Genomic DNA, 23151 nt, shown 5'->3' on the forward strand with positions numbered 1-23151 from the left:
TTCTATTTTCCTCTAGAAAATGGAGTTGCTTGAAGGGTTATTACTGTTGACACTTAACATAATTGTATCACAAAAATGAATGTTAAAACTGCTAGAACAGGGGCTGGGAATATGGCCTAGTGGCAAGAGCGCTTGCCTCCTACACATGAAGCTCTCGGATTCCCCAGCACCACATATATGGAAAACGGCCAGAAGTAGCGCTGTGGCTCAGGTGGCAGAGTGCTAGCCTTGAGCGGGAAGAAGCCAGGGACAGTGCTCAGGCCCTGAGTCCAAGTCCCAGGACTGGCCAAAAAAACAAAACACACACACACACACACACACACACACACACACACACACAAACTGCTAGAACAAAAAGTCTTAATTCTCTTGGTAATACCGTACAGGGTATAATTCAGCGCAAATGAATCATAGAGCAGTGCTTCAGCAGCTCAGGCCTGGATTTGCCCTGGCAACATTATTTTGTGCTATACTGTTAAAACTGTAGAGGAACTTGAAAATGATTTGATGAAATATGTTCATTGTAGTTGAAGTCTAGGAGAGATTGTTATTATCTTACTGGTGTTTCTATATTTTATGTCATATAGACATAATGGTCCTAATGAAATGTTCATAATAAACCTGTAAAAGGGATGTTGTTGAAGTCCTGTTTGATAGGTGTCGAGCCTGAACCTTATGGACATTGGGTAGTTGCCTGAAACCATAGACTTACATCACAACCCATTGACTCTCAATCTAGAACTTGCTACTAGTGCTGTTTATATTCTTGTGCTAAACTTTTAATATACTAGTTCTAGTCAGATTACAGTTTTGTTTTTTAATACATTTTTTTACACATAGGTTAATTCTTAGACCACAAATTGGTAAAGTTGTTGGTCAGTTGATTGTAACACAATTGCAAACACAGTTGTTCTGTAAAGCTGGGTTTCTAAGTGCATGCAGATAGAAAGCACTGTGACAGGGCTGGGAAGGTAGCTTAGCGGTTGAATGCTTGCCCAGCATGCATGAAGCCCTGGGTTCCATTCCTCAGCACCACATATATAGAAAACGCCAGAAGTGGCGCTGTGGCTCAAGAGGTAGAGTGCTAGCCTTGAGCACAAAGAAGCTCAGGGACAGTGCCCAGGCCCTGAGTTCAAGTCCCAGGACTGGCAAAAAAGAAAGTACTGTGGCTGTAATGCCAAAGTACGTAGAGAACTTCAACACTGATGCATATAGACTGTATCCCTTATTTCCCCCCTTATAATATTTCCCTGGAATTTAAGTGCAGTGTTGTAGATACTGCGATATTCATCAACAATAAATATTCTTAACATTTGTAATGTTGGGCCATTTGGATGCATACTGAAAGTTAATATGTGAAGCAATTTTGTTTTGTTGACAACATTAAGATGGAATGGATCCTGTAGCTAGTAAGTGAGCAAGCCAGCTGACTACCATCTGTTCGTTTCTCATTTGCAAAACTCACGTGAATCTCTGAAGAGGGCACAGTAACGTTTTTTAGCTAATAAGTTAGGCCTATTAGTTTGGTGTAAAATAGAAAGTTGAGTTGTTTTGCATACAACAAAGCCACCGAATTTTACTAGCTGTGGATAACCCTGGTTAATATTTTGCTGTTTTATGTTTGTGATATCTTGAGATCATAATATATTTATAGTCTGCCTTCTTGAAGGCTGGCCTGGGGAGACAGTCTTGGGCGGGGCTCTTAGGGCTCACGCCTGTCATCCTAGCTCCTCAGGAGACTGAGGTCTGGGGACGGTGGGGGAAAGCCAGCCTGGGCGGGAAAGGCTATGAGTCTCCTCTCCAATTAACCACTGAAAAGCCAGAAACAATGCTGTGGCTCAAAGTGGCTGTTAGCCTGGAGCACAAAAGCTCAGGGAGGGTGCACAAGCCCCAGGAGTGGCACGTGCACACATGCACGCGCACACACACACACACGAAATCATTTAAAGCATAGAGAATATGTATGTTTTATGCTGATCCTAGGGCTTCATCTCAGGGCCTGGGCATTGTCCCTGAGCTTTTTTTTAAACCTCAAGGCTAGTCAATGTGTATCTAGTAGTCAGTTTTGTAGCTACATTGTAATTTATGTTACTACTGTTCTCCTTAAAAACAGCTCTAGGGGCTGGGAAGGTGGCTCAGTGGTAGAGTGTTGGCCAAGCATGCATGAAGCCCTGGGTTTGATTCCTCAGCACCACATTCACAGAAATAGGTGTGGTGCTGTGACTCAAGTAGTAGAGTGCCAGCCCTGAGCAAAAGAAGCTCAGGGACAGTGCCCAGGCCCTGAGTCCAAGCCCCAGGACTGGCAAAAAAAAGTAAAATAAAAATTTACAAGTCGTTCCATTAAGAGTTTTAAACCCGGGGCTGGGGATATGGCCTAGTGGCAAGAGTGCCTGCCTCATATCCATGAGGCCCTGGGTTCGATTCCCCAGCACCACATATACAGAAAATGGCCAGAAGTGGCGCTGTGGCTCAAGTGGCAGAGTGCTAGCCTTGAGCAAAAAGAAGCCAGGGACAGTGCTCAGGCCCTGAGTCCAAGCCCCAGGACTGGCCAAAAAACAAACAAAGAGTTTTAAACCCAATTTCCTAGGACTTCAGTCGTTTAGGACCTAGCTTTCTGGTAGAGAGTCCTCCATGAAAGATAAGCCAGAAATTTGAATTGTTATTTATGTTATAAATTACAATTATTACAACAAAAGACTGTGCTTTGGTTGTTTATTTTAGAGGCCTAAGGCAATATTGGGATTATTTAGACAAAACCCTAGGCTCTGCAGTGTATGTAGTACAGAGATAGATGTTTCCACCAACATTAATGATCAAAGAGTCTACTTTCTTTGTCCTGCTGTTTGTTTAAATAGAAATAGATATCTTTACCCTACTTAATATCCCTTGAGTAATACAGTAATGCAGTTTCTTTTTCCCTGCAGGATGTTTTTTCATTTGGGAAGTATTTTTTTCCTACTAATTAACAGCTATTAGGTGTTTGTTAAATGGTGACTCCTTGTTGAGCCACTGTATTTATGTAAGAAGTGCACAGTTCTTATGTTTCCACTATTTTTATGTTGTAGAATGGTCTTTGGAGTTAAATTTGAGTTTGCCGCCAGGCACCGGCAGCCCACGCTTACAATCCTAGCTGCTCAGGAGGCTGAGACCCATGTCAGAAGTGGTGCTGTGGTTCAAGTGGTAGAGTGCTCGTTTTGAGCAAAAGATGCTCATGGATAGTGGGGGGGGGGGCGGGAACACCCACAAATGGCACTCCGGATGAGGCACTGGACCTGCCCTTTTATCTTCTGTTGCTGTCAGTTAACAACTTGATGTGTGATTTGGGGCTCGGTGTAGATCCACGGAGCTGAGCTGGCTTCCTGAGCTGTTTTCCAGGCCCAGGTGACAGCCGTGCGCCGCGGGGCCCGGCCTGCGCAACCTAACGCTGGCCCGCGGCCTGCAGCCCCCCTAGGCAGCGGGGTGACTGCTTTGCCCAGAGCGGGGCGTGGGGTGCGGCCAAGCTCACAGACCTAAGGGTGCTGCTCTGCACTGTGCCACGAGCCGCCACGGCCAAGGGAGCTTCCGTCCTGCTCGAGCAAGGCCACCTCCACACCCCGCCATTGCGGGGAGACAAGCTGGCGTCTGGACTCCGGCATGGCTGTTTCCACCAGCACCCGACCTGCTCCCCAGCAGTGGGAGCCCCCCACACTGCTTGCCCGCCCGCAGCAGCCCGGCTCCCTCTCAGGGGCCATTCGTTTGCTAGTGACTCACTTAGAAGAAACACATTCTCCAGTTTATTATTGTAAAGGATAGTACAAGCCAGGCATGATGGTACACACTTGGAGCCTGAGACAGAGGATCAGCAGTTCAAGGCCAGCCTGGACTATGTAGTATGATCCTGTCTTTAAAAAAAGACATGAAAAAAGTGGGGAGTGGGGGGGAGGGGTAAATCGTTGATGCCCCTCTGGATACACCACCTCTAGGAAACCCCATTTCCAACTCTGGAATCTCAGTGAAGCCAGTCCCTTTGCATTTTTACCTGAGCATGTCCGATCTCCCCCTTGGCCATTCAGGACCAGCCAGCCATCAGCCCCTCTACTCAGGAAGGTGGGGGTGGGGGAGCTCCTGCCGAGGCTTGCCTGAATCTCCCCGGGGGTACACTAGCGTGCCAAAAAGACACGCCACACCTTGGCAGGTTCAAGGGTTTTATGAGTGTGCCAGGAAATAGACAGCAGCCAGACAGGTATTGACCACACTTGGTGTCAGGTATAGTCCGATTCTCTGCTCCTTTCATTAGGTCAGGTAACTTGGAAATGCCTACACTAATTGGTTCCCAGTGATGAGTTGAGTTTAACTTCCCAGAATTCCTTCATGCTGAACCAGTTTGGCTGTTTTCTGTTTGTTATGTTTTTGGATCAGTGTTCTAGAATACTGTAATTCATGCTTGCATATCTGACTATGTCTTACAGGAGGATTTGTTGGTGTTGAGGAAGACAGTGAAATCCTTTTTGGCTGTTTGCCAACAGTGCCTATCTAATGTTAATACTCCAGTTAAAGAACAGGTAAGAAATTATTTAGTACTCCAAAAACCAACACCAATGTATAGATGAATCGTAATATGGTATCTTATTGTGACCCTTTGTGACATTGTGTATCTAACATCCAGAGTATACAAGTCTGAGTAATTTAAGTTACAAAGCAAACTGAAGTTGTTTTATACATAGATTCTATTCTTGTGCTTTCACAAGTACAGTCATCACCTGAAAGACTTTCATTTTAGACTTTTTTGGTCATGGAGCTTGAGCGCGGGGCCTGGACGCTGTCCCTGAGCACTTTTTCACTCAAAGGCTAGCACTCTACAGCTTTGAGCCACAGCACCACTTCCAGTTTTCTAGTGGCTCATTGGAGTCTCACAGACTTTCCTGCCTGGGCTGGCTTTGAACCACAATCCTGAGATTGCAGCTTCCTGAGTAGCTAGGATTGATTACCGACTTGAGCCACTGGCGTTGGCCTTACAATTCTTGATTCCTGTGCTAGAACATTGGGAGCCTCACAGGCTGGTCTGTCATCTTGCTTCAGCTTCGTTTCCATGCTTGTGACCAGTGCGGCCCAAACTTTTATCTCCACCACCCCTCAGCCCAGCTGCCCTTGACCAACTGGAGGCTTAGGAGTCGGCATGTGGAGATACCGTGTCTAGGGCAGGGGCCTTCTGAAGGCTCCGTTCTGTCAAGATCTGTTCTGTTCTGTCAGGGCAGGGAATTCCCTGCGGTCAGGGTGCCGATGGAAACACCCTCTCAGTCCAGCAGCCCAGAGGGCAGGCCTCTCGAGGGGGCCGTGGAACCGCTGTGGAGAGGATTTCTTACGCGAGAAGACAGTCTACCTTTCAATGGGGCCTTTCTTGATGTCAGTTCTGGGCTTTGTGCTTGCTCCTTGAACCAAGCCTACTCCTCCTTTCTGCTTTGTTGTTTTTGACACGGTCTCACTTTGTGCATGGGGCCCACCAGAGCGCCACCCCCACGCTGAGGCGCAGTCCACAGACGTCGTCCCAGTGGGCCGCAAACACATCCTCCCAGTCCCTGGCACCCCAGGGTTCAGGCATGGGCCCCACAGCCGGGCCTGTGTGAGTTCCTGTTGGACTAAGAGTTGATGATTCCTCATCCTGCGATGTTGCGCTCTCACTGTGCCTCAGCCTTTAACTGGAAGTAGAGGCAGAGCTGGTCCTCCCTGGCCCTGAGAGCCAGCACGGCCCGTGTCTGCATGGAGTCTTGCTGGGGGAGATCTGGAAGAGCCTGTGTTCCCTTTAAGCTCCAGCTGTTCACATGGCTCTTAGAGCACAGCGCGCACGCGCGCCCCTGTGGCCACAGGCTTACTGCAAGGGCGGGAGTCGCCAGACGGCAAGGAATGCCAAACCGGTGGTGGTCTTGTAGGATAAATTTAAGTTGATTGTTTGGACATTTCAGAACCTCAAAATCCTTACAGTGCAGTAAATTCATGATACATACTCACATTACCTACTTAGAACTTGGCCGCATAAGCCGGCACCAGAGGCGCACGCCTGTCGTCCTAGCTGCACAGGAGGCTGAGAGCTGAGGATCGCGGTGGGAAGCCAGCCTGGCAGAAACGTCCAGTCCCCAAGGCTCTTATCCCAGTGAACCACTCAGATGCAGGGAAACTGGCTCAAAGGGGCAGCGTACTAACCTTGAGCAAAATTGCTCAGGGACAGCACCCACGACTGACTAAAAAAACAACACTTGACAGCATGCATCTATGTTGTAGTATTTTGTCTTTGGTGAATTGGTAACTACATTTATTGAGGGTTTTTACAGTACCTATTGTTTTTTTTAGATTTGACTATTATCTAAGAATTCCAACTAGGAGTTCACAGGCTTAGGATTCTACATTATAATGTGCTGAATTAACTGAGATTAACTTAAAACTTAGGTTGATTATTTGGTCACTGTATATGTAATTGATTTGTTTCATTCATGCTTGTGTATATTCACACGCCATTTTGCTATTGCATCCCCTTTGCATTGCAGGCGTTCATGCTACTCTGTGATCTGTTGATGATTTTTAGCCACCAGTTAATGACCGGTGGTAGAGAAGGCCTACAGCCCTTGGTGTTCAATCCAGATACTGGACTACAGTCAGAACTCCTCAGTTTCGTGATGGATCATGTTTTCATTGACCAGGATGAGGAGAATCAAAGCATGGGTAATTAGAGTGATCATTCTGTCAATATCTACCTTGTTTTGTAAATCTCACAAGATAGAAAGAAATTAGATCTTACAAGTTCTGGTATTCCGCTAGGCACTGGTAGTTCATGCGTATTGTACATGTATGTATGTATGTATGTATGTATCAGCTGATAGAAGCGAGCTGAGTAGCACCTATGTGAAGAAATGTGAAGCTAGCTTCCAGCTGCACAGACTTACCTGCGAGAATGGCTGAAATTCATGACACGTTCCTTTCCTGGGCTTAGAGGGCGATGAAGAGGACGAAGCTAACAAAATTGAAGCCTTACATAAAAGAAGGAACCTCCTGGCGGCCTTCAGCAAGCTCATCATTTATGACATTGTGGACATGCATGCGGCCGCAGACATCTTCAAGCACTACATGAAGGTAGAAGAGCTTCCTGATGGCTTTATTAGTTGGTACCATTCCCGAGTTCCTGACACCCACAGTAGACACACAGCTCCCGCCTGTCCCCGACCCTATGACACAGCGGGGCTGAGCTCTCCTCTGGCTGGCCACACGGGCAGGGAGGGGGAGAAAATGCTCTGCTCTGCCCTTGCCGGGGACGGATGGCCCAGTGCCAGTGGTGACTTGTACACCCCGAGCAAAGTCGGAGCACCTGCCAGCACCAAGCAGTTAATAGACTGAGAAATGTTCTACCAGAAAAGTCTGCTCAAATGGTCCAAAAAGACCTGAAAATTCTGAAGCCAGAAATCCTTCCAGTGCCCACTCTTTGAGGTACTAACACGCAAGTGATACTCTTCCATCCTCCTCATTCTTCCGGCCCCGGGTGAGCAGAGGTCGCACAGGAACTCTGCCGTCAGGAACGCAGAGCTGACGGGGAGGGGATGCTGGGCTTGTGTCACGTGACGGGTCAACCTCCAGGCCAGAGCAGATCCCTACAGATAAGGAAATCCACACTCAGTAGCATTCCCAGAGCAACACAGCGTGGCTTTATCTTCTCTGTCTTCTGAGCTTTGGTGTCTGCTGAGCTGCTCATCTCGATTATAGATTAGCTAGACAGACACTACTGACCTTATAACAAATACAGATTTGTTTAGAGGGACTAGTTTTTCCTAAAATAGCCAAACATTTAACTTTAAGCTGTACAAAATGACATTTATCCTTTCCCTTTCGCTACTCTACTCTTATTGATCATAAGATTTCAGTAGCTTGAAAGTCACTTTGTCTTTCTTTTCCTCATAGTACTACAATGACTATGGTGACATCATTAAGGAAACCCTCAGTAAAACCAGGCAGATTGATAAGATCCAGTGTGCCAAGACCCTCATCCTCAGTTTGCAGCAGGTACGCATTTTAAGGCAGGGAGACACACACTTCTGTGTGCTAGATATCTCTATTAAGCTGCCTTGTTTGTCAGCATACTCCTGTGGTTCCTCTGCAGAGAGAGGTCTTTCATTTTGGTAAGTAAACTGGTGGCTCATATTTCAAACATGATCTCCCTTGGGCCAAATGAAACATCAAGTTGGAAATTTAACAAGTAATTAATAAAAAGTAATTTTCTAGGAAAGGCATTTGGGAAAAGTGTAGCAGAACTGTTCCAAAAAGAAAAATGCACACCAACATTGTGCACCGGTGCCCAGGAGGTTGAGATCTAAGGATCCAGGTTCAATGCCAGCCCAAGCAGGAAAGTCTGTGAGATTTTTTATCTCCCAATTAATCAGCAAAAAGGCAGAAGTAGAGCTGTGGCTCAAGCAGTAGAGTGCTAGCCTTGAGCAGGAAAGTTCAGGGACAGTGCCGTGCCCAGGCCCTGAGTTCAAGCCCAGGACTGGCACCAAGAAAAAGAAAATATACTACATATATTGTATGATTCCTAATATGTAAATGCTTATAGATCAGAGATTTCTGGGCATGTACATGTACTCACTCACACACATGTATATATGTTTGTGATAAAGGCCGCACTTGAAATCCTGGGGGGATATGAGGTGCTCATTTATGTATTCGCTGTAGCTTTTTCCTGTTGTGATTTCTTTCAGTTGTTTAATGAGCTTGTTCAAGAGCAAGGCCCCAACCTGGACAGGACGTCCGCCCATGTCAGTGGCATTAAGGAACTGGCTCGTCGCTTTGCGCTCACGTTTGGGCTAGACCAGATCAAGACGCGTGAAGCTGTGGCCACCCTGCACAAGTGAGTGAGGCGCCAGTGCCCCGCCCTAGCCCAAGCGACGGGACGACGCAAGTCAGTAATAGAGGGTGCTGGGAAGGTGGCTTGGCCGTCGCGTGCTCACCTCGCATGCGCGATGCCCTGGGTTCCAGTCCTCAGCACCACACACACAGAAAAGGCTGGAAGTGGCGTTGTGGCTCAAGTGGCAGAGTGCTAGACAGTGCTCAGGCCCCGAGTCCAAGCCTTGCAACTGACAAAAATAATAAAAAGAGCATTGGGCTGTGATGTAGCTCTGTGGTAAAGCATTTGCCTAGCAAGTACAACGTCCTGGGTTTGGTCCCCATTACCAAAAACCAGAGTACCCAGTGCTAATCTGGTTGGTGTCGTTTCACCACTGAACCAGGCCACGGGATGTGTGTGGGCGGGGAGAGCCCGGCAGCCCCCCAGCAGTGCAGGTGCTGACGATCAGAACAAATCTGACTCCCCTAACCTCTCTGGTTACAGTCATTTCCCAAGTGTTTTGTAATGTTAGCCTGTTAAGAGATGTACACTATGTACCTGGAAAAACGAAAACACTGTGGTCTCTTCATTCAGGGATGGCATTGAGTTTGCCTTTAAATACCAGAATCAAAAAGGACAAGAATATCCACCTCCGAATCTGGCTTTCCTTGAAGTGCTAAGTGAATTTTCTTCTAAACTTCTTCGACAGGACAAAAAGACGGTGTAAGTTGCACACTATCGTAGCCACCTTTGACACTTGCAGTGTTTGTGTTTTTAACTGGCTTACCTTAATTTGCACGTAGCTACAGGCGTTTGATAACCATTCTTGAAGGAATTTTAGTCAGGTAGCTCTACTGATTGGTGACTGATGGGCTCAGCGCGGTACGGAAGCGTGCGTTTTCTTTCAGGGGTGCTTGTGTGCTCTCTCTGGCCTCCCGCACCCCCAGGACCCTAGAAAGTACAAGATGGAATTGGGTCTGTGGAAACCACATGGGGATGGATGGGCTGCCGTGACACTCTGGCTTTGACATACGCACGCGTGCGTGTGTGTAGGCACACACGCACATTTGTCACGCTTAGGTCCTTGGGTCTGCGGGTCGCACGCGGCAGGTAGGGCGTGGTTGTCTTGAAGCTGTGTCAGCAGCGTGCCCGGTGTCCGGGTGCGGGCCGCGCACGCGTGCCCTCCTAGCGTGTGTGTGCAGGTGTGGGTGTCTCGTGGTTTCCAGTCTTTCTGTGTGGGTCTGGACAGCTGGGGGGAGGGGAGCGAGCAGCCAGGAGCAGAGACCGGGAAGGAGGGGGGGGCGGCGGCCCCCGCGCCCCGCGCAGCGCCTGAGCCGCGGCCGTGCGTGCGGGCGCAGGCACTCGTACCTGGAGAAGTTCCTGACGGAGCAGATGATGGAGCGGCGCGAGGACGTGTGGCTGCCGCTCATCTCCTACCGGAACTCGCTGGTGACGGGCGGCGAGGACGACCGCATGTCGGTCAACAGCGGCAGCGGCAGCAGCAAGGCCTCGTCGGTGCGCAGCAAGAAGGGGCGGCCGCCGCTGCACAAGAGGCGCGTGGAAGGTGAGCGGGCGGCGCGGCGGGGGCGGGGCGAGGGGGGGGAGCCCGCGTCCGGGCCGTGCGGCACGCGGACAACCCCCCCTCCCCGCAGACGAGAGCCTGGACAGCGCGTGGCTCAACCGCACGGACACCATGATGCAGACGCCCGGCCCGCTGCCCGCGCCGCAGCTCACCTCCACCGTGCTGCGCGACAGCGGCCGCCCCGTCGGGGAGCAGATCCAGGAGCCCGAGGCGGAGCCGGGGGCCGAGCCCGACTTCCTGCACAAGTGAGTGCGCGCCCCCCCGCCCCGCCCTCCCCCCGCGCCCCCGCGGGGCCTCACCGCGCCTCGCGCTCTCAGCCCGCAGATGCAGATCTCGTGGCTGGGGCAGCCCAAGCTGGAGGACCTGGGCCGCAAGGACCGCAGCGGCATGAGCTACATGAAAGTGCGCGCCGGTGTGCGGCACGCCGTGTGAGTGCGCGGGCACGCCGGGGGGGGGGGGGGGGCCGGCGCCCCCTGTGCCCCCCCCCCCGCGCTGACGCCCCGCCGCCCCGACCCCGCAGGCGCGGGCTGATGGAGGAGGACGCGGAGCCCATCTTCGAGGACGTCATGATGTCATCGCGCAGCCAGCTGGAGGACATGAACGAGGAGTTCGAGGACACCATGGTGATTGACCTGGTGAGTGTGCGTGCGTGCGTGCGTGCGTGCGTCCTCCGCGGGCGGGGGGCGGGGGCGGGGGGGGCCCGAGCTCAGCCTCGCCTTTCCAGCCCCCGTCCAGAAACCGGCGCGAGCGAGCCGAGCTGAGGCCGGACTTCTTCGACTCGGCGGCCATCATAGAGGACGACTCGGTGAGCGGCCCTCCCCCCCTGCGCCCTCCCCCACCCCTCCCCTCCCCCTCCCCCGGCCGGCGCTCACCGCCCGCCCGCCCGCCCGCCCTCCGCTCCGCAGGGGTTCGGCATGCCCATGTTCTGAGCTCCGGAGCCGCCGCTGCCGCCTAGAGGCCGACATACTGTGATGGCGCGCGTGCGCGGGAGGCGCTGCCCACGCCACGGGCGGCCCTGCGTGCGTGCGTGCGGGCGGGGCGCCGCCGGGAGCCGTCCCCGCGCACAGGCACGCCCCGCGGAGGAGGAAGAGGCTTTCCCTCGGCGCCCACGCCGAGGCCCGGGGCGGGTCTTCCCCACTCGACTCGGCGGTCGCGCGGCTGGAGGCGGCGGGCGCCCCGCCCCTCCCTCGGGACGGAGGAGGTTCCTTCGTAGGGACCGGCGGGCGTCGAGGAGGAAGCGCGCACAACGGGAGGCGGTGCCGGCCTCCAGGGGGCGTCCCGGGCGTGCGCACGTTTCTAGCAACTTCTACCAGCGAATCACGGTCCCAGCCGGAGGAAGCGATGCCCAGTCGGCCGCGGGTCTCCGGGAGGGCGGCGGCCGCCCCGCCCGTCCCCCCCAGTGGTTCCCGGCTGGTGCAGCGGAAGCGGGGCTCCCTCCCCCTTTTTACCAAAAATTCGGCGCGTTTTTACAAGCCCCGCCCGAGCACGGCGTGACCCCGGCGTGAGGTGGCGGAGCCCGCGGCCTCCCCCGCGCGGGCGGGCCTCACGCCATCCCGGCCCCCGCCCCCCCCCGCGCCCCCGCGCCCCGTTTTGTACTCGGTGCCCCGTTGGTTTTGCTAGTGACTCTGTAAATTGTACATTTGCAATACGAGGTTTTTTTCCTTTTGTACAATTTGAAACGGATGCTTCACCTTTCCTTTAATAAACGACGAAAACCACGACGCCGCCCCGCCCTCCGCTCCTTGCGCCCTCCGCGGGGATCCCAGGCCGGGCGCGCGCCCCGGCCCCCCGCGCTAAGAACAGACGGCGGGCGCGTGTGGGGGGCGGCGGGCTTTAATGCGCGTGCTGCGTCACAGGGGGATGTTGGCGTGCTTCCGCCACGGCCGCGCCACCTTCTTGCTCACCAGCACGTCCAGGTCGTGGCAGATCCGCGCGCGCGTGGACGACGGCGGGATGATGTCGTCCACGAACCCTGCGGGGCAGAGCGCAGAGGCCCCGTGGGCGGCGCCCCCCCCCCCCCGCCGCCCCTCCTCCCCGGCCGCCCCCTCCCCCGCGCCGCCCGCCCGCCCGCTCACCTCGCACGGCCGCGGGGGAAGGGGGTTGGCGAACTTGTCCACGTACTCGGCCTGCGCGGCCTCCACGTCCCCGCCCTTGAAGATGATCTCCACCGCGCCCTGCGACAGACAGACCGACAGCCGGCCGCCGTCCCGCGCCCCTCGCCCCGCCTGGCCCCGGGGCGGGCGGGCGGGCAGGCGCGCCTCACCTTGGCGCCCATGACGGCGATCTCGGCCGTGGGCCACGCGTAGTTCGTGTCCCCCAGCAGGTGCTTGGAGCTCATCACGTCGTAGGCGCCGCCGTAGGCCTGCGGGGGGGGGAGGGGGGATGCGGTTGATCGTGACTGGAGCGGGGGGGGGGGGGGGGGGGTGGGGGGGGGCGGCTCCCCCGGGGGCGGGGCGGGGGCGGCGCCGACCTTGCGGGTGATGACGGTGACCTTGGGCACCGTGGCCTCGGCGAAGGCGTACAGCAGCTTGGCGCCGTGCCGGATGATGCCGCCGTACTCCTGCGCCGTGCCTGCGGGGGGGGGGGGGGGCGGGCGGGGTTGGCGGGCGGCGCGGGCGGGCCCCGCCCCTCCCCGGGCACCGAGGGGCTCCCCCCCCCCACTTGCCAGGCAGGAAGCCGGGGACGTCCACGAAGGTGACGAGCGGGATGTTGAAGGCGTCGCAGAACCGCACGAAGCGCGCGCCCTTCACCGACGAGTTGATGTCCAGACACCCTGGGGGGGCGGGGCGCGTGGGGCGGGCTGCGGGGGGCGGGCGCGGCCCCCCTCACCCCCACCCCCCCCCCCCCGGGCCGGGCCGGCGCCCCACCTACCCGAGGCCACCTTGGGCTGGTTGCCCACCACGCCCACCGTCCTGCCGCCCATGCGGGCGAAGCCCACCACCAGGTTGCGGGCGTAGTGCGGCATGATCTCGAAGAACTCGCGCTCGTCCACCACCTGCGGGAGGGGGGGCGGGGGGGGGGGTAAGGGAGGGCCCGGGACTCCACCCCCCACCCCCCCCCCCGCGCCCCGCTGCTCACCGCGCGCACGATGTCCAGCATGTCGTAGGCCTTGGTGGACTCCAGCGGGACGATCGTGTCCAGCTCGGGCACCGGCCGGCCGCTGCGGGAGAGGGGGCGGGGCGGGCGGCCCGCGGTCCTGCGCCTGGGAGGCCCGGCTGCCCCGCCGCCCGCCCGCCCCGAGCCCCGCGCCCCTATGCACAAGCGGGCACCCGGGGGCGTGGCCCCCGCCCCGCGCCCCCGCCCCCTCCCGCCCCGCACCGGGGGTCGTGGCCCCGCCCCCTCCCGCCCCGCACCGGGGGTCGTGGCCCCGCCCCCTCCCGCCCCGCACCGGGGGTCGTGGCACTCGCGCACGGGCGCCGCGTCCTGGTTGCTGAGCGGCAGGAAGTTGAAGAACTCGCGCAGGTTGCTCAGCGCGTCCACGTCGTTCTCAAACGCCCGGTGGGCCACGCCTGCGGGGCGGGGCGGGGCGGGCTGGAGCCGCGGGCCGAGCCCCCCCTCCCCTCCCCACCCTCCCCCGCGACACACTGCCCGGGTGGGAGGGGCCGGGGGTCCCCGCACCGCGCAGCCCCGGGCGGGGGTCGCCACGACAGCGACTGCACAGCGCGGCCGCCTTCACCCCGCCCCGGGCACGCACCTCCCACGACCCACGGAGCGCCCGGCCGGGGCCGCGGGCTCACCCGACACGGTCGTGTGCGTCTTGGCGCCGCCCAGCTGCTCCTGGGTGACGTCCTCGTTGGTGACAGACTTGACCACGTCGGGCCCGGTGATGAACAGGTAGGAGGTGTCCTGCGGTGACACCCCCGCAGCGCTGCAGCCCGGCCCACGCGGCCCCACGCCGCCCCCCGCGCGGCCCCACGCCGCCCCGGCCGCCCCGCCTCCTGCCGTGCCCGGCCGCTGTCTAAGGACTAGCCACGGAATCGCGGGTGCTTCTCCCACCCGCTTTCACAGTGATACGTGTGTGTGCATGTACACGTGCACCCGTGTGTCTATATGCACGCACACACTGAGTTCAAACCCCCCCCCCCAAATAAAGCTGGGCGCTGTGGCCCACAGTCACAAGGCAGGGCTCTGAGGACGGGGGTTCAAAGGCAGCCCGGGCTGGGAAGGCCCTGAGGCTCCTCTCCAGTAAACGACTCGGAAACAAGCCCGAAGGGGCGCCGTGGCTCGAGTGGCAGAGCATTCGCCTCGAGCCAAGGGGTCGAGGTGCAGAGTTCAAGCCCCGGGACTGGCAAAGAGAAACATTTCAGAAAGAACATTCCTGAAAATGCGTTATGGAGCTCAGCCCTCGCTCGGTCAGCCCCACCCTATCACACGGATCTGCCATCCCCCATCCCCACCCCAAGCAAGGAAACGGCGCCCCAAGAAGCCTGCTGGAAGCCCAGGTATTCCTCTGCAGCCTTCGAGACCGCGAGGCATGGGTGAAGCAGACCCACACTCACGAGGTCTGGACAGAGGGGCAACCGCAAGACAAGGCCATCCGGATGAAACAAGTCATCTTTTTTTTTCTTTTCTGTTTTTCCCCCAGTCCTGGGGCTTGGACTTCCTTTGGCTGGTGACCAGCACTCTACCTCTTGAGCCACAGCGCCACTCAGTGTATGTGGTGCTAAGTGGCTAAGGAATCGAACCCAGGCCTTTGCACATGCTGGGCAAGCGCTCTACCGCTAAGCCACATCCCCAGTCCCCCGAAAAGTCAACTTCAGAAGACTTGGGCTAGCTGGGAAGGTGGCTTACTGGTGGAGTGTTTGCCTCGCGGGCGTGAGGCCCTTGGTTCAATTCCCCAGCACCACATCAACAAAAAACATCAAACACACAAAGCTATCCTTCACCACATGGACCAGGGACCTAAAATGAGTGTGTATGTCTCTCACTTGAGTGTAGACCGCCTTGCTTTTGGCACTACTCAGAAGCAACCCGAAAGCATGAGTGTGTAAGAAGTAACGGACGAGCCATACTTCATTTACGTTCAACATTTCTACCCTCAGAGAAACACTGGCGAGAGTGGAAGGACAAGCCGCGGCCTAGGAGGACACCGCCACCAAGCCGCACAGACGGCGCTTACAACGCCCCGAGAGCACACGCAGTCCACTCGGCCAACACACGCGAGGCCGGGGACCCTGCGCGGCGGATGGCGGGCAGCGCGGTGACGGGGCACGCGCACTGGCAAGGACGCGCAACTGTGGGAGCGCTGGCCCCTGCGCGTGGAAACGCACACTGAACCAGCACGGCCCCCCTGCCTGGAGAGGCCCGGCAGGTCCCGATCCGTGTCACGTTCCGTGTCACGTCCCGTGTGACCCAGATGAGGCGGGCACTTAGGTCCAAGCAACGATGTGCCCGCGGGTGTGGACCGCAGCCCTACTGGCGGCGCCAGAACTTGGGGAGGAACCGACGAGCCCTTCGGGGGGTGGAGGGGCGGGTGGGCTGTCCCGGGGAACGGGGAGTGTTGCTTGGGCTGTTGCAGTGGGCGCGGGCTGACTGGAGGTGGCGGGCTCAGGTGACAGACTGCCCACCTGCCACGCGACCGCGAGGACCTGAGTTCAAACCCCGGTACCACCACAAAAAGGAAGCCACGAAGGGACGTGCAGGAACCTAAGCATCAAAGATGACAGTCTGAAGAGCCTACGTGCTAGAAAATTCCAAATATTCTGGGAAAGGGAAAAACATGCAAAAAGAACAACAGCAGGCTGGGAACGTGGCCTAGAGGTAGAGCGCTCGCCTTGTATACATGAAGCCCTGGGTTCGATTCCCCAGCACCACACATATAGAAAAAGCCAGAAGTGGCGCTGTGGCTCAAGTGGTAGAGTGCTAACCTTGAGCACAAAGAAGCCAGGGACAGTGCTCAGGCCCTGAGTCCAAGCCCAGGACTGGGGGGGGGGGGGGGAGAGTTTATGGCAAATGTCCTTTCGTGGCCTCTGAAGACGGGCTTGAAGGTCCCATCTGCCCTGACCATGGCGAGAGATGAGGAGAGAGGAAGAGCAAGCCGTTCCCGAGGAGCTGGGGACGGGGCGGGCGCGGGGCGGGAGAGCCGGGCTTGGAGCGGGGCGCAGCGGACAGGCCACCCCCACCCCCCATCCCGGGAGAGCACCTCCCGCTCACACCTGTGAGCAAGACGGCTCACACCCACCCACAGCGGACAGGGAGGCCGGCCCGCCCCTGCCCGCCCGCCCGCCCTCCTACCTTCACCATGAACGTGAAGTCGGTGAGGGCCGGGGAGTAGACGGCGCCGCCGGCACAGGGGCCCATGATCAGCGAGATCTGGGGGATGACGCCCGACGCCGTCACGTTCCTCTGCCGGGGAGGGAAGGCCGAGGGTTAGGTAACAGCCCCCCCCAGAAGGGGTCGCCTCGCCTCTCCCCTTCTTGGCAGCTCCCCAGGGCACAGGCCACAGACGACGGGGGGGGGGGGGGCGCCCACCTACATTCCACAAGGACAAGCAGGGTGTGAGCAGACAGTGAGCACGTGGGCAAGCCGAGGCCCCCCTCCCCAGGGCACCGCTGCCCCTCGACGCCAACTCTGGCCGAGTCAGGAGTTGGGGACATTTGCCCCCCCCCCCCGCCCCGAGGTGAGCCCTGCAACTGGACGGGGCTAGCCGAAAGGAGCGTTCCGGGGGCTGGGAGTGGACGGCCCGTGAACGGGGGCAAACACGGGGGCGTGGGTGAGCCGCGGGGCCCGCGCTGTCCCTCGAGGGGACGGGGCTGACAGCACGGTCACTCGACCCGGAGGAGGGGGCCAGGGCCACGGCCACGGCGAGTGAGTATGGAAGGCGGCTCTAGACGAGACTCGAGCCGCCAGAAGCCGGGCCGGGCTCGCGAGCCGGTGCGTCCGTGCACCCGGCCCTCTGAAATGCCGTCTGTGGGCTGGGGATGTGGCCTAGTGGCGAGAGCGCCTGCCTCCAACACATGAAGCTCTCGGTTCGATTCCCCAGCACCACATATACGGAAAACGGCCAGAGGGGGCGCTGTGGCTCAGGTGGCAGAGTGCTAGCCTTGAGCACAGAGAAAGCGCAGGGACAGCGCCCAGGCCCTGAGTTCAAGCCCCAGGACTGGCAAAGCAAAGCAACAACAAGCCAGGCACCGGTGGCTCGCGCCTGTCATCCCAGCTACTCAGGAGGCCGAGATCTGAGGATCCCAGTTCCAAGCCAGCCCAGGCCGGAAAGTGTGTGAGACTCTTAGTTCAAGCCCCGGGATGGGCCAAGAAATAAAGAATAAAAATAATAGCACGACATTAAACTAAACAAAAAAAAGTAACTGCAGTGCACCACTGAGGATTCACCTGGACTCGCCTGCTTTTGAAGAACTTAGCACTGACCTTGAGCTAACTGTGGGCTGTCCCCACCAGAGGGACTCAACCCCCCTGCATGCTCCCCCGCCCCACGTAACCCCCCCCCGCCCCAGGGGGCCGCGGGAGGGACTGGGCGGGGGATGCGCTGAGGACTGAGCACAGCACTTCTTCGGTCTGCCGGACCAGGTCTCTCACCAGAAAGATGTCTGCGTAGCCGGCCAGAGACATCACGCCCTCCTGGATCCGCGCGCCCCCGGAGTCGTTGAGCCCAATCACGGGGGCCCCCACCACCATCGCCTGGTCCATGATCTGAGACGGGCGGCGGAGAGACGCCTCGTGAGACGCCCGCGGAGCCGCGCTCTCTGGGACGTGCCTGGAGCCCCTTCCCGTCGGCCAGCACCCCACTTGGGGCTACACCCCGACAGTACGTCAGCCAAGTGGGGGGGGGGGGGGCACGTCTCACAAGCAGACACTTACCTTGCAGATCTTCTGCGCGTGTGCTCCTGACAGACTCCCGCCGAAGACTGTAAAATCCTACGGAGAAGACAGTGACCGGGTGGGGGGAGCTCAAGGCCTGGGGAGGGGGGGGGTCATAGACCGTCCCGCAGAACAGTGGACGAGTGGGGGACCAAGAACAAAAGACACAGTCCTGAGTCCTGAGGGAACAGCGTGTCCGAGGCCGCAGGAGGGCCCGGGGGCGCGGAGGGGGGGGGCCCCGCGCCCCACGCCTCCATTCGTGCTTCCATGCCCTTCTACCCCCGGGCCTGGCATCGGCCCCCAGGCCCCACCGGAGAGCTGGGAGCGGCCGGGCCTAGCGGCTCCGGCCTGTCACCCCAGCTGTTCGGGAGGCGGAGATCAGCAAAGTCCGCCAGCTTCTTTGCCTCCGATTAACGACCAAAGAGCTAGAAGTGCAGCTGTGGTTTAAGTGGCAGAGCACCAGCCTTGAGTACAAAAGCTCAGGGACAGGGCTGGGGATGTGGCCTAGTGGTAGAGCGCTTGCCTCGTATACATGAGGCCCTGGGTTCGATTCCCCAGCACCACATATACAGAAAACGGCCAGAAGTGGCGCTGTGGCTCAAGTGGCAGAGTGCTAGCCTTGAGCAAAAAGGAGCCAGGGACAGTGCTCAGGCCCTGAGTCCAAGGCCCGGGACTGGCAAAAACAACCCACCATCCAACATATTGTGTCTAGCCTGCTATAGCAAATGAACACAAACCCAGGGGCTCAGACAACACAGGCCATGAGCTCCCAGTGCCGGGGGTTCCAAGCCCACGGCCTCCCGGGGCTCGAGCCAAGCTTGACGGCGGGCCCCCCGGGGGCTGCACCTTTCTAACTGCTGGAGACCGCAGGTCGAGTCCTCCCCACGGTGAATTTTCCTGACCGCGTTCACCTGCTTTCCACGTTTAAGGGCTCCTGGGGTTAAGCCCCTGGGAGCCCCCCGGTGGACCTGATAAGCTTCAGCTGATCGTCTCCAGCTAAGGGGAGGCTCCCAGGGGATGGACTTGGGCAGCTGGACGTGACCACGGGCCCACGGCCCGGTCCCTTCACGCCGATGTGTTCGCAGCTCCACCACGATGCCAATGTCCCCCAGGCTCGCACCCGGTGCTGCCCAGAGCAACCCCACCCCTGCGGGGGAAACTCGTGGCTTCCTCCAGCACTGAGACCCTCTCCTGGAAAGATCGGCCCTCCCTCGGGGGAAGAAGGCGCGTGGTTTGGCACTCTAGACGCACTGGTGTCTGGCCACCTTGGTATTCGGCACATTCTACGCCTGACCCAAACCACGAGTCAGACCTCACTGCCCCAAGCTGTCTGCTTCCCTGTCTGTCACTTGCGACGGCAGCTGTGGCATACCTGACTGAAGACATACACCAGTCTTCCGTTGATCCGGCCCCGTCCGGTCACCACGCTGTCCCCAGGGAACTGCCAGACAGATGGAGACGTAGAGGCTGAGCATCCCAAATACTCTTGGTGGGGTTTGTGTTTGTCAGTCATGGGGCTTGAACTCGGGGCCTGGGTGCTGTCCCTGAGCTTTTGTGCTTCAGGGATAGCGCTCTGGCGCTTTGGGGCCACACCTCCACTTCCAGTTTTGGGGTGGCTAATTAGAGATAACAGTCTCTGACCAAAAAAAAAATAAAATAAAATTACCTGCACAAAGTAATTAAAAAATAGAATAAGGGCTGGGAAGGTGGCTTAGTGGCAGAGTGCTCGCTTAGCACGCATGAAGCCCTGGGTTCGATTCCTCAGCACCACGTACACAGGAAAAGCCAGAAGTGGCGCTGTGGCTCAAGTGGCAGAGCGCTAGCCTTGAGCAAAAAGAAGCCAGGGACAGTGCCCAGGCCCTGAGTTCAAGCCCCGGGACTGGCAAGAAGAGATAAAGATAGAAGCAGCACAAAGCCGGGTGTGGTGATTCACGCCTGTCGTCCTTGCTACTTAGGAAGGCAGGAACGAGGCGGGCTGGGCAGTTGGGGAGACCTTCACCACAAACCACCGAAAGGAGGGCACGGCGGCAGACGCCCGTCCCGACAGCTGCAGGGGAAGGGCGGACAGAGCCGCCGTCGAGGCCGGACGTGTACGTAAACCTGAGAGCCTATGCGAAAAGTAACTGGAAAGGGCCGGGGGTGTGGCTCAGGTGGTCGAGTGCCTGTCTGGAAAGCACAAAGTCCTCAGTTCAAAACCCAAGTGGTGCCAGAGAGCTAAAAAATTAAAAAAGAAAAAGAAAATAAAGCAAAGAAGCGTGGTCTCGGGCATGCGGGCGCGCACACCTGGAACAGCAGCGCGCAGGAAGCGGAGGGAGGGGGACAAGGTTGAGGGGAAGGAGGAACGTGAATCCCCGTGGTTCCTTCTCCAGAGGAATACCCCCGCGTTACCCACGCGGCGGGGCCCCCAGCTGCCCGGCACTTCCGGTGCCAACCAGCTACCTTATTCTTCTCCGCATCCATTCCGAAATCCGCACATCTGTGCTCCACAAACATGTCTGTCTCCACAAAGGTGCCAGGGTCCAGCAAGAGGTGGATCCGCTCCCTGGCCGTCAGCTTTCCCTGCGGACGACACAGCGAGGGCCACGGGGTGATGTCACCGCCGCCGACTGAGCCCAGGAAGGGGAGTTGGGGGGGGGGGGCAGGCCGCCCTGCCCCGCGGGAGACACGGCGAGGAAAGCAGGGGGACGGGGCAGTCCACTGCAGGAGCCACTAACTGTGGACACCCCGGGGCAACCACAGTTTCACAACCACTGGAGACCTAAGGAGCCTTTAAAAAAAAAAAGAGGGACACGGAGGAGCTGGGAAGGTGGCTTAGTGGTAGAGCGCTTGCCTAGCAAGCACGAGGCCCTGGGTTCGATTCCCCAGCACCACACACCCAGGAAAGGCCAGAGGTGGCGCTGTGGCTCAAGAGGTAGAGTGCTAGCCTTGAGCAAAAAGAAGCCAGGGACAGTGCTCAGGCCCTGAGTTCAAGCCCCAGGACATAACCCTGCAGTCCCCAATCTTTCAACAGCCTCCAGTGTTTGGTCTACCAAAACCCCAGCCCCTAGCCACAAATGCCTTAGCTCGCATTATCTCCCTCGCCAAAACAAGCAGACGAGGTGGGTGGTGTTTTGTTTTTGTTTTGTTTTTGTTTTTTCCTCCCATAGGATAGGAGGCCAGGCCGGCTGAGACGGTACTCAGACCAACGGGCTTAGGCCTAGGAAAGCCAGTTCCCAAAAGCAATACGTGTGTGTGCATGCGTGTACGTGTGTGTGCATGCGTGTACATGTGTGCATGCGTGTACGTATGTGTGTACATGTGTATGTGTGCGTGTGTGTACATGTAAGCATGTGTGTACGTATGTGTGCGCGCGTGTGCACGTGTGTACGTGTGTGCATGTGTGCGTGCGTGTACGTATGTGTGTACATGTGTGTGCATGTGTGTACGTGTGTGCTTGTGTGTGCATGTGTGTATGTGTGTACGTATGTGTGCATGTGTGTACGTGTGTGCACGTGTGTACGTGTATGTGCACGTGTGTACGTGTGTGCACGTGTGTACGTGTATGTGCACGTGTGTACGTGTATGTGCATGTGTGTACGTGTATGTGCTTGTGTGTACATGTGTGTATGTGTGTACGTGTATGTGCTTGTGTGTACGTGTGTGCTTGTGTGTACGTGTATGTGCTTGTGTGTACGTGTGTGTGCAGAGAAAGAATACATAGACTCAGAGCCTCTGGTTCCACTTCTAGGAAACCTACCACAAAGTTTGTTAAAAAATAAAAAGTGGGGGTTCGTCCCCGGACTCAATCAGCTGTGCCAAAAAGAACCCCCCAAAAACAACAGCAGCAGCCGTGGGGGCCGCCGCAGACCCGCCAGAATCGGGGTGGGGTGGGGTGGGGGGACAGGGCTTGGGGCTTCCAGGAGGAACCGAACCGGGGCCATCGCCACCCCAAGCACAGTGTCCGCCCCCCCGCCCCCCCCTCCGAGCAGCCCCGGGGCGGGGAGCGGGAGCACGGCGCACCCCTCGATCCTGCGACCCCCGGAGGACAGCGAGAGGGGGCGTCGCCCTCGGGCCTGCGGGCTGACACCCGACCTCAAGGCGAGGCTGTGCGCCCCTCGGAGGAGCCCGGCCCTCGGGAGGCTCGGCCACCCCCCCCTCCCCGCACACAGACACGCACACGCACACACACACACTCGAGCAGCCAACCAAGGCCGCCCCCACGTCAGTGCCGGGCCACGGGGTGGGGGCGGCCTGCGGGTAGGGGGGCCGTGCGACGCTGATTGGCTGGGAGGCCGGGCGCGCCGCGGGCGTGCGACGCTGATTGGCCGGGAGGCCAGGCGCGCCGCGGGGCCGGGAGCTCTGGGATAGGCCGCTAGCCCCGGAGGGGCGGGGCGCCGCGGGGCCAGGAGCTCTGTGATAGGTCGAGTGCCGAGAAGGGGCGGGGCGGCGGCCGCGCGGGGCGGAGTCGGGGAAGCCGGTGGTGGGCAGCCCTCCGGACTCACTCGCTTGTGCTGGGCGTCGATGCGGCGCTGGCCTCCGCCCTGCAGCGCCGCCCGGCGCTTGCTCTCGATGCGCTCCATCACCGTCACCGGCTGGCTACACAGGCCGCGGAGCGGGGTGCGGAAGCCACCCGCCAGGACGCCGAGCCGGCCCCCCGCCGCCGCCGCTGCCACCCGCATCGCCGTCGCCATCTTGGCTTTGCCGGCGAACCAACGGCCGGCGGCGCGCTTAAGTGCGCACGCGCGTGCGTGCCTGCGTGCGTCCGCGCGTGGGCGCCGCCGAGTCTGCGCCTGCGCGCAGAGCTGGCGGTCCGGTAGGCGGGCGGAGGGGAGGGACGGGGCGGCGCGGGGCGGGGGAGGGGGAGAGGAGACTACGGAACACCCCTGGGGGCAAAAGGCCACCCTGCCCTGGGCCCGCGCGGGACCCGAGGCGCCCC

The 23151-nt window shown here is 58.4% G+C and overlaps 2 protein-coding genes and 1 non-coding gene across 4 annotated transcripts in view; 2 read left to right on the plus strand and 1 right to left on the minus strand.

Annotated features, from left to right (window-relative positions):
- Nucleotides 1-11573, plus strand: part of Stag1 (stromal antigen 1) — a 150826-nt gene extending 139253 nt beyond the window's left edge. The window contains exons 23-34 of one of the 2 annotated variants that reach the window (XM_048334971.1): nt 4449-4541; nt 6519-6693; nt 6962-7101; nt 7921-8022; nt 8715-8863; nt 9434-9562; nt 10198-10403; nt 10492-10666; nt 10739-10849; nt 10942-11056; nt 11146-11226; nt 11327-11572. In XM_048334971.1, coding sequence (XP_048190928.1) covers nt 4449-4541; nt 6519-6693; nt 6962-7101; nt 7921-8022; nt 8715-8863; nt 9434-9562; nt 10198-10403; nt 10492-10666; nt 10739-10849; nt 10942-11056; nt 11146-11226; nt 11327-11350 — 1500 coding nt within the window. In that variant the 3' untranslated portion in view covers nt 11351-11572. Of the gene's footprint in view, nt 1-4448; nt 4542-6518; nt 6694-6961; nt 7102-7920; nt 8023-8714; nt 8864-9433; nt 9563-10197; nt 10404-10491; nt 10667-10738; nt 10850-10941; nt 11057-11145; nt 11227-11326 lie in introns of both variants that reach the window. The other variant, XM_048334972.1, reaches the window with a different exon arrangement.
- A 529-nt stretch (nt 11574-12102) lies between these two features.
- Pccb (propionyl-CoA carboxylase subunit beta) lies at nt 12103-22923 on the minus strand. The gene is given in 16 exon segments (XM_048334980.1): nt 12103-12393; nt 12497-12512; nt 12515-12595; nt 12685-12783; nt 12892-12992; nt 13087-13194; nt 13293-13416; nt 13500-13581; nt 13810-13930; nt 14159-14267; nt 16656-16766; nt 17955-18068; nt 18237-18293; nt 19609-19677; nt 20676-20795; nt 22718-22923. Coding segments are annotated over 16 exon segments (1623 nt in total). The 5' UTR covers nt 22907-22923; the 3' UTR covers nt 12103-12271.
- On the plus strand, nt 21037-21114 carry Trnaa-agc. Its single transcript has one exon. It is a non-coding gene; the product is annotated as a tRNA-Ala (tRNA).
- Nucleotides 22924-23151: the final 228 nt, after the last annotated feature.

The sequence above is a fragment of the Perognathus longimembris genome, chromosome 26 (assembly GCF_023159225.1).
Source record: "Perognathus longimembris pacificus isolate PPM17 chromosome 26, ASM2315922v1, whole genome shotgun sequence".
Taxonomy (NCBI): Eukaryota; Metazoa; Chordata; class Mammalia; order Rodentia; family Heteromyidae; genus Perognathus; species Perognathus longimembris.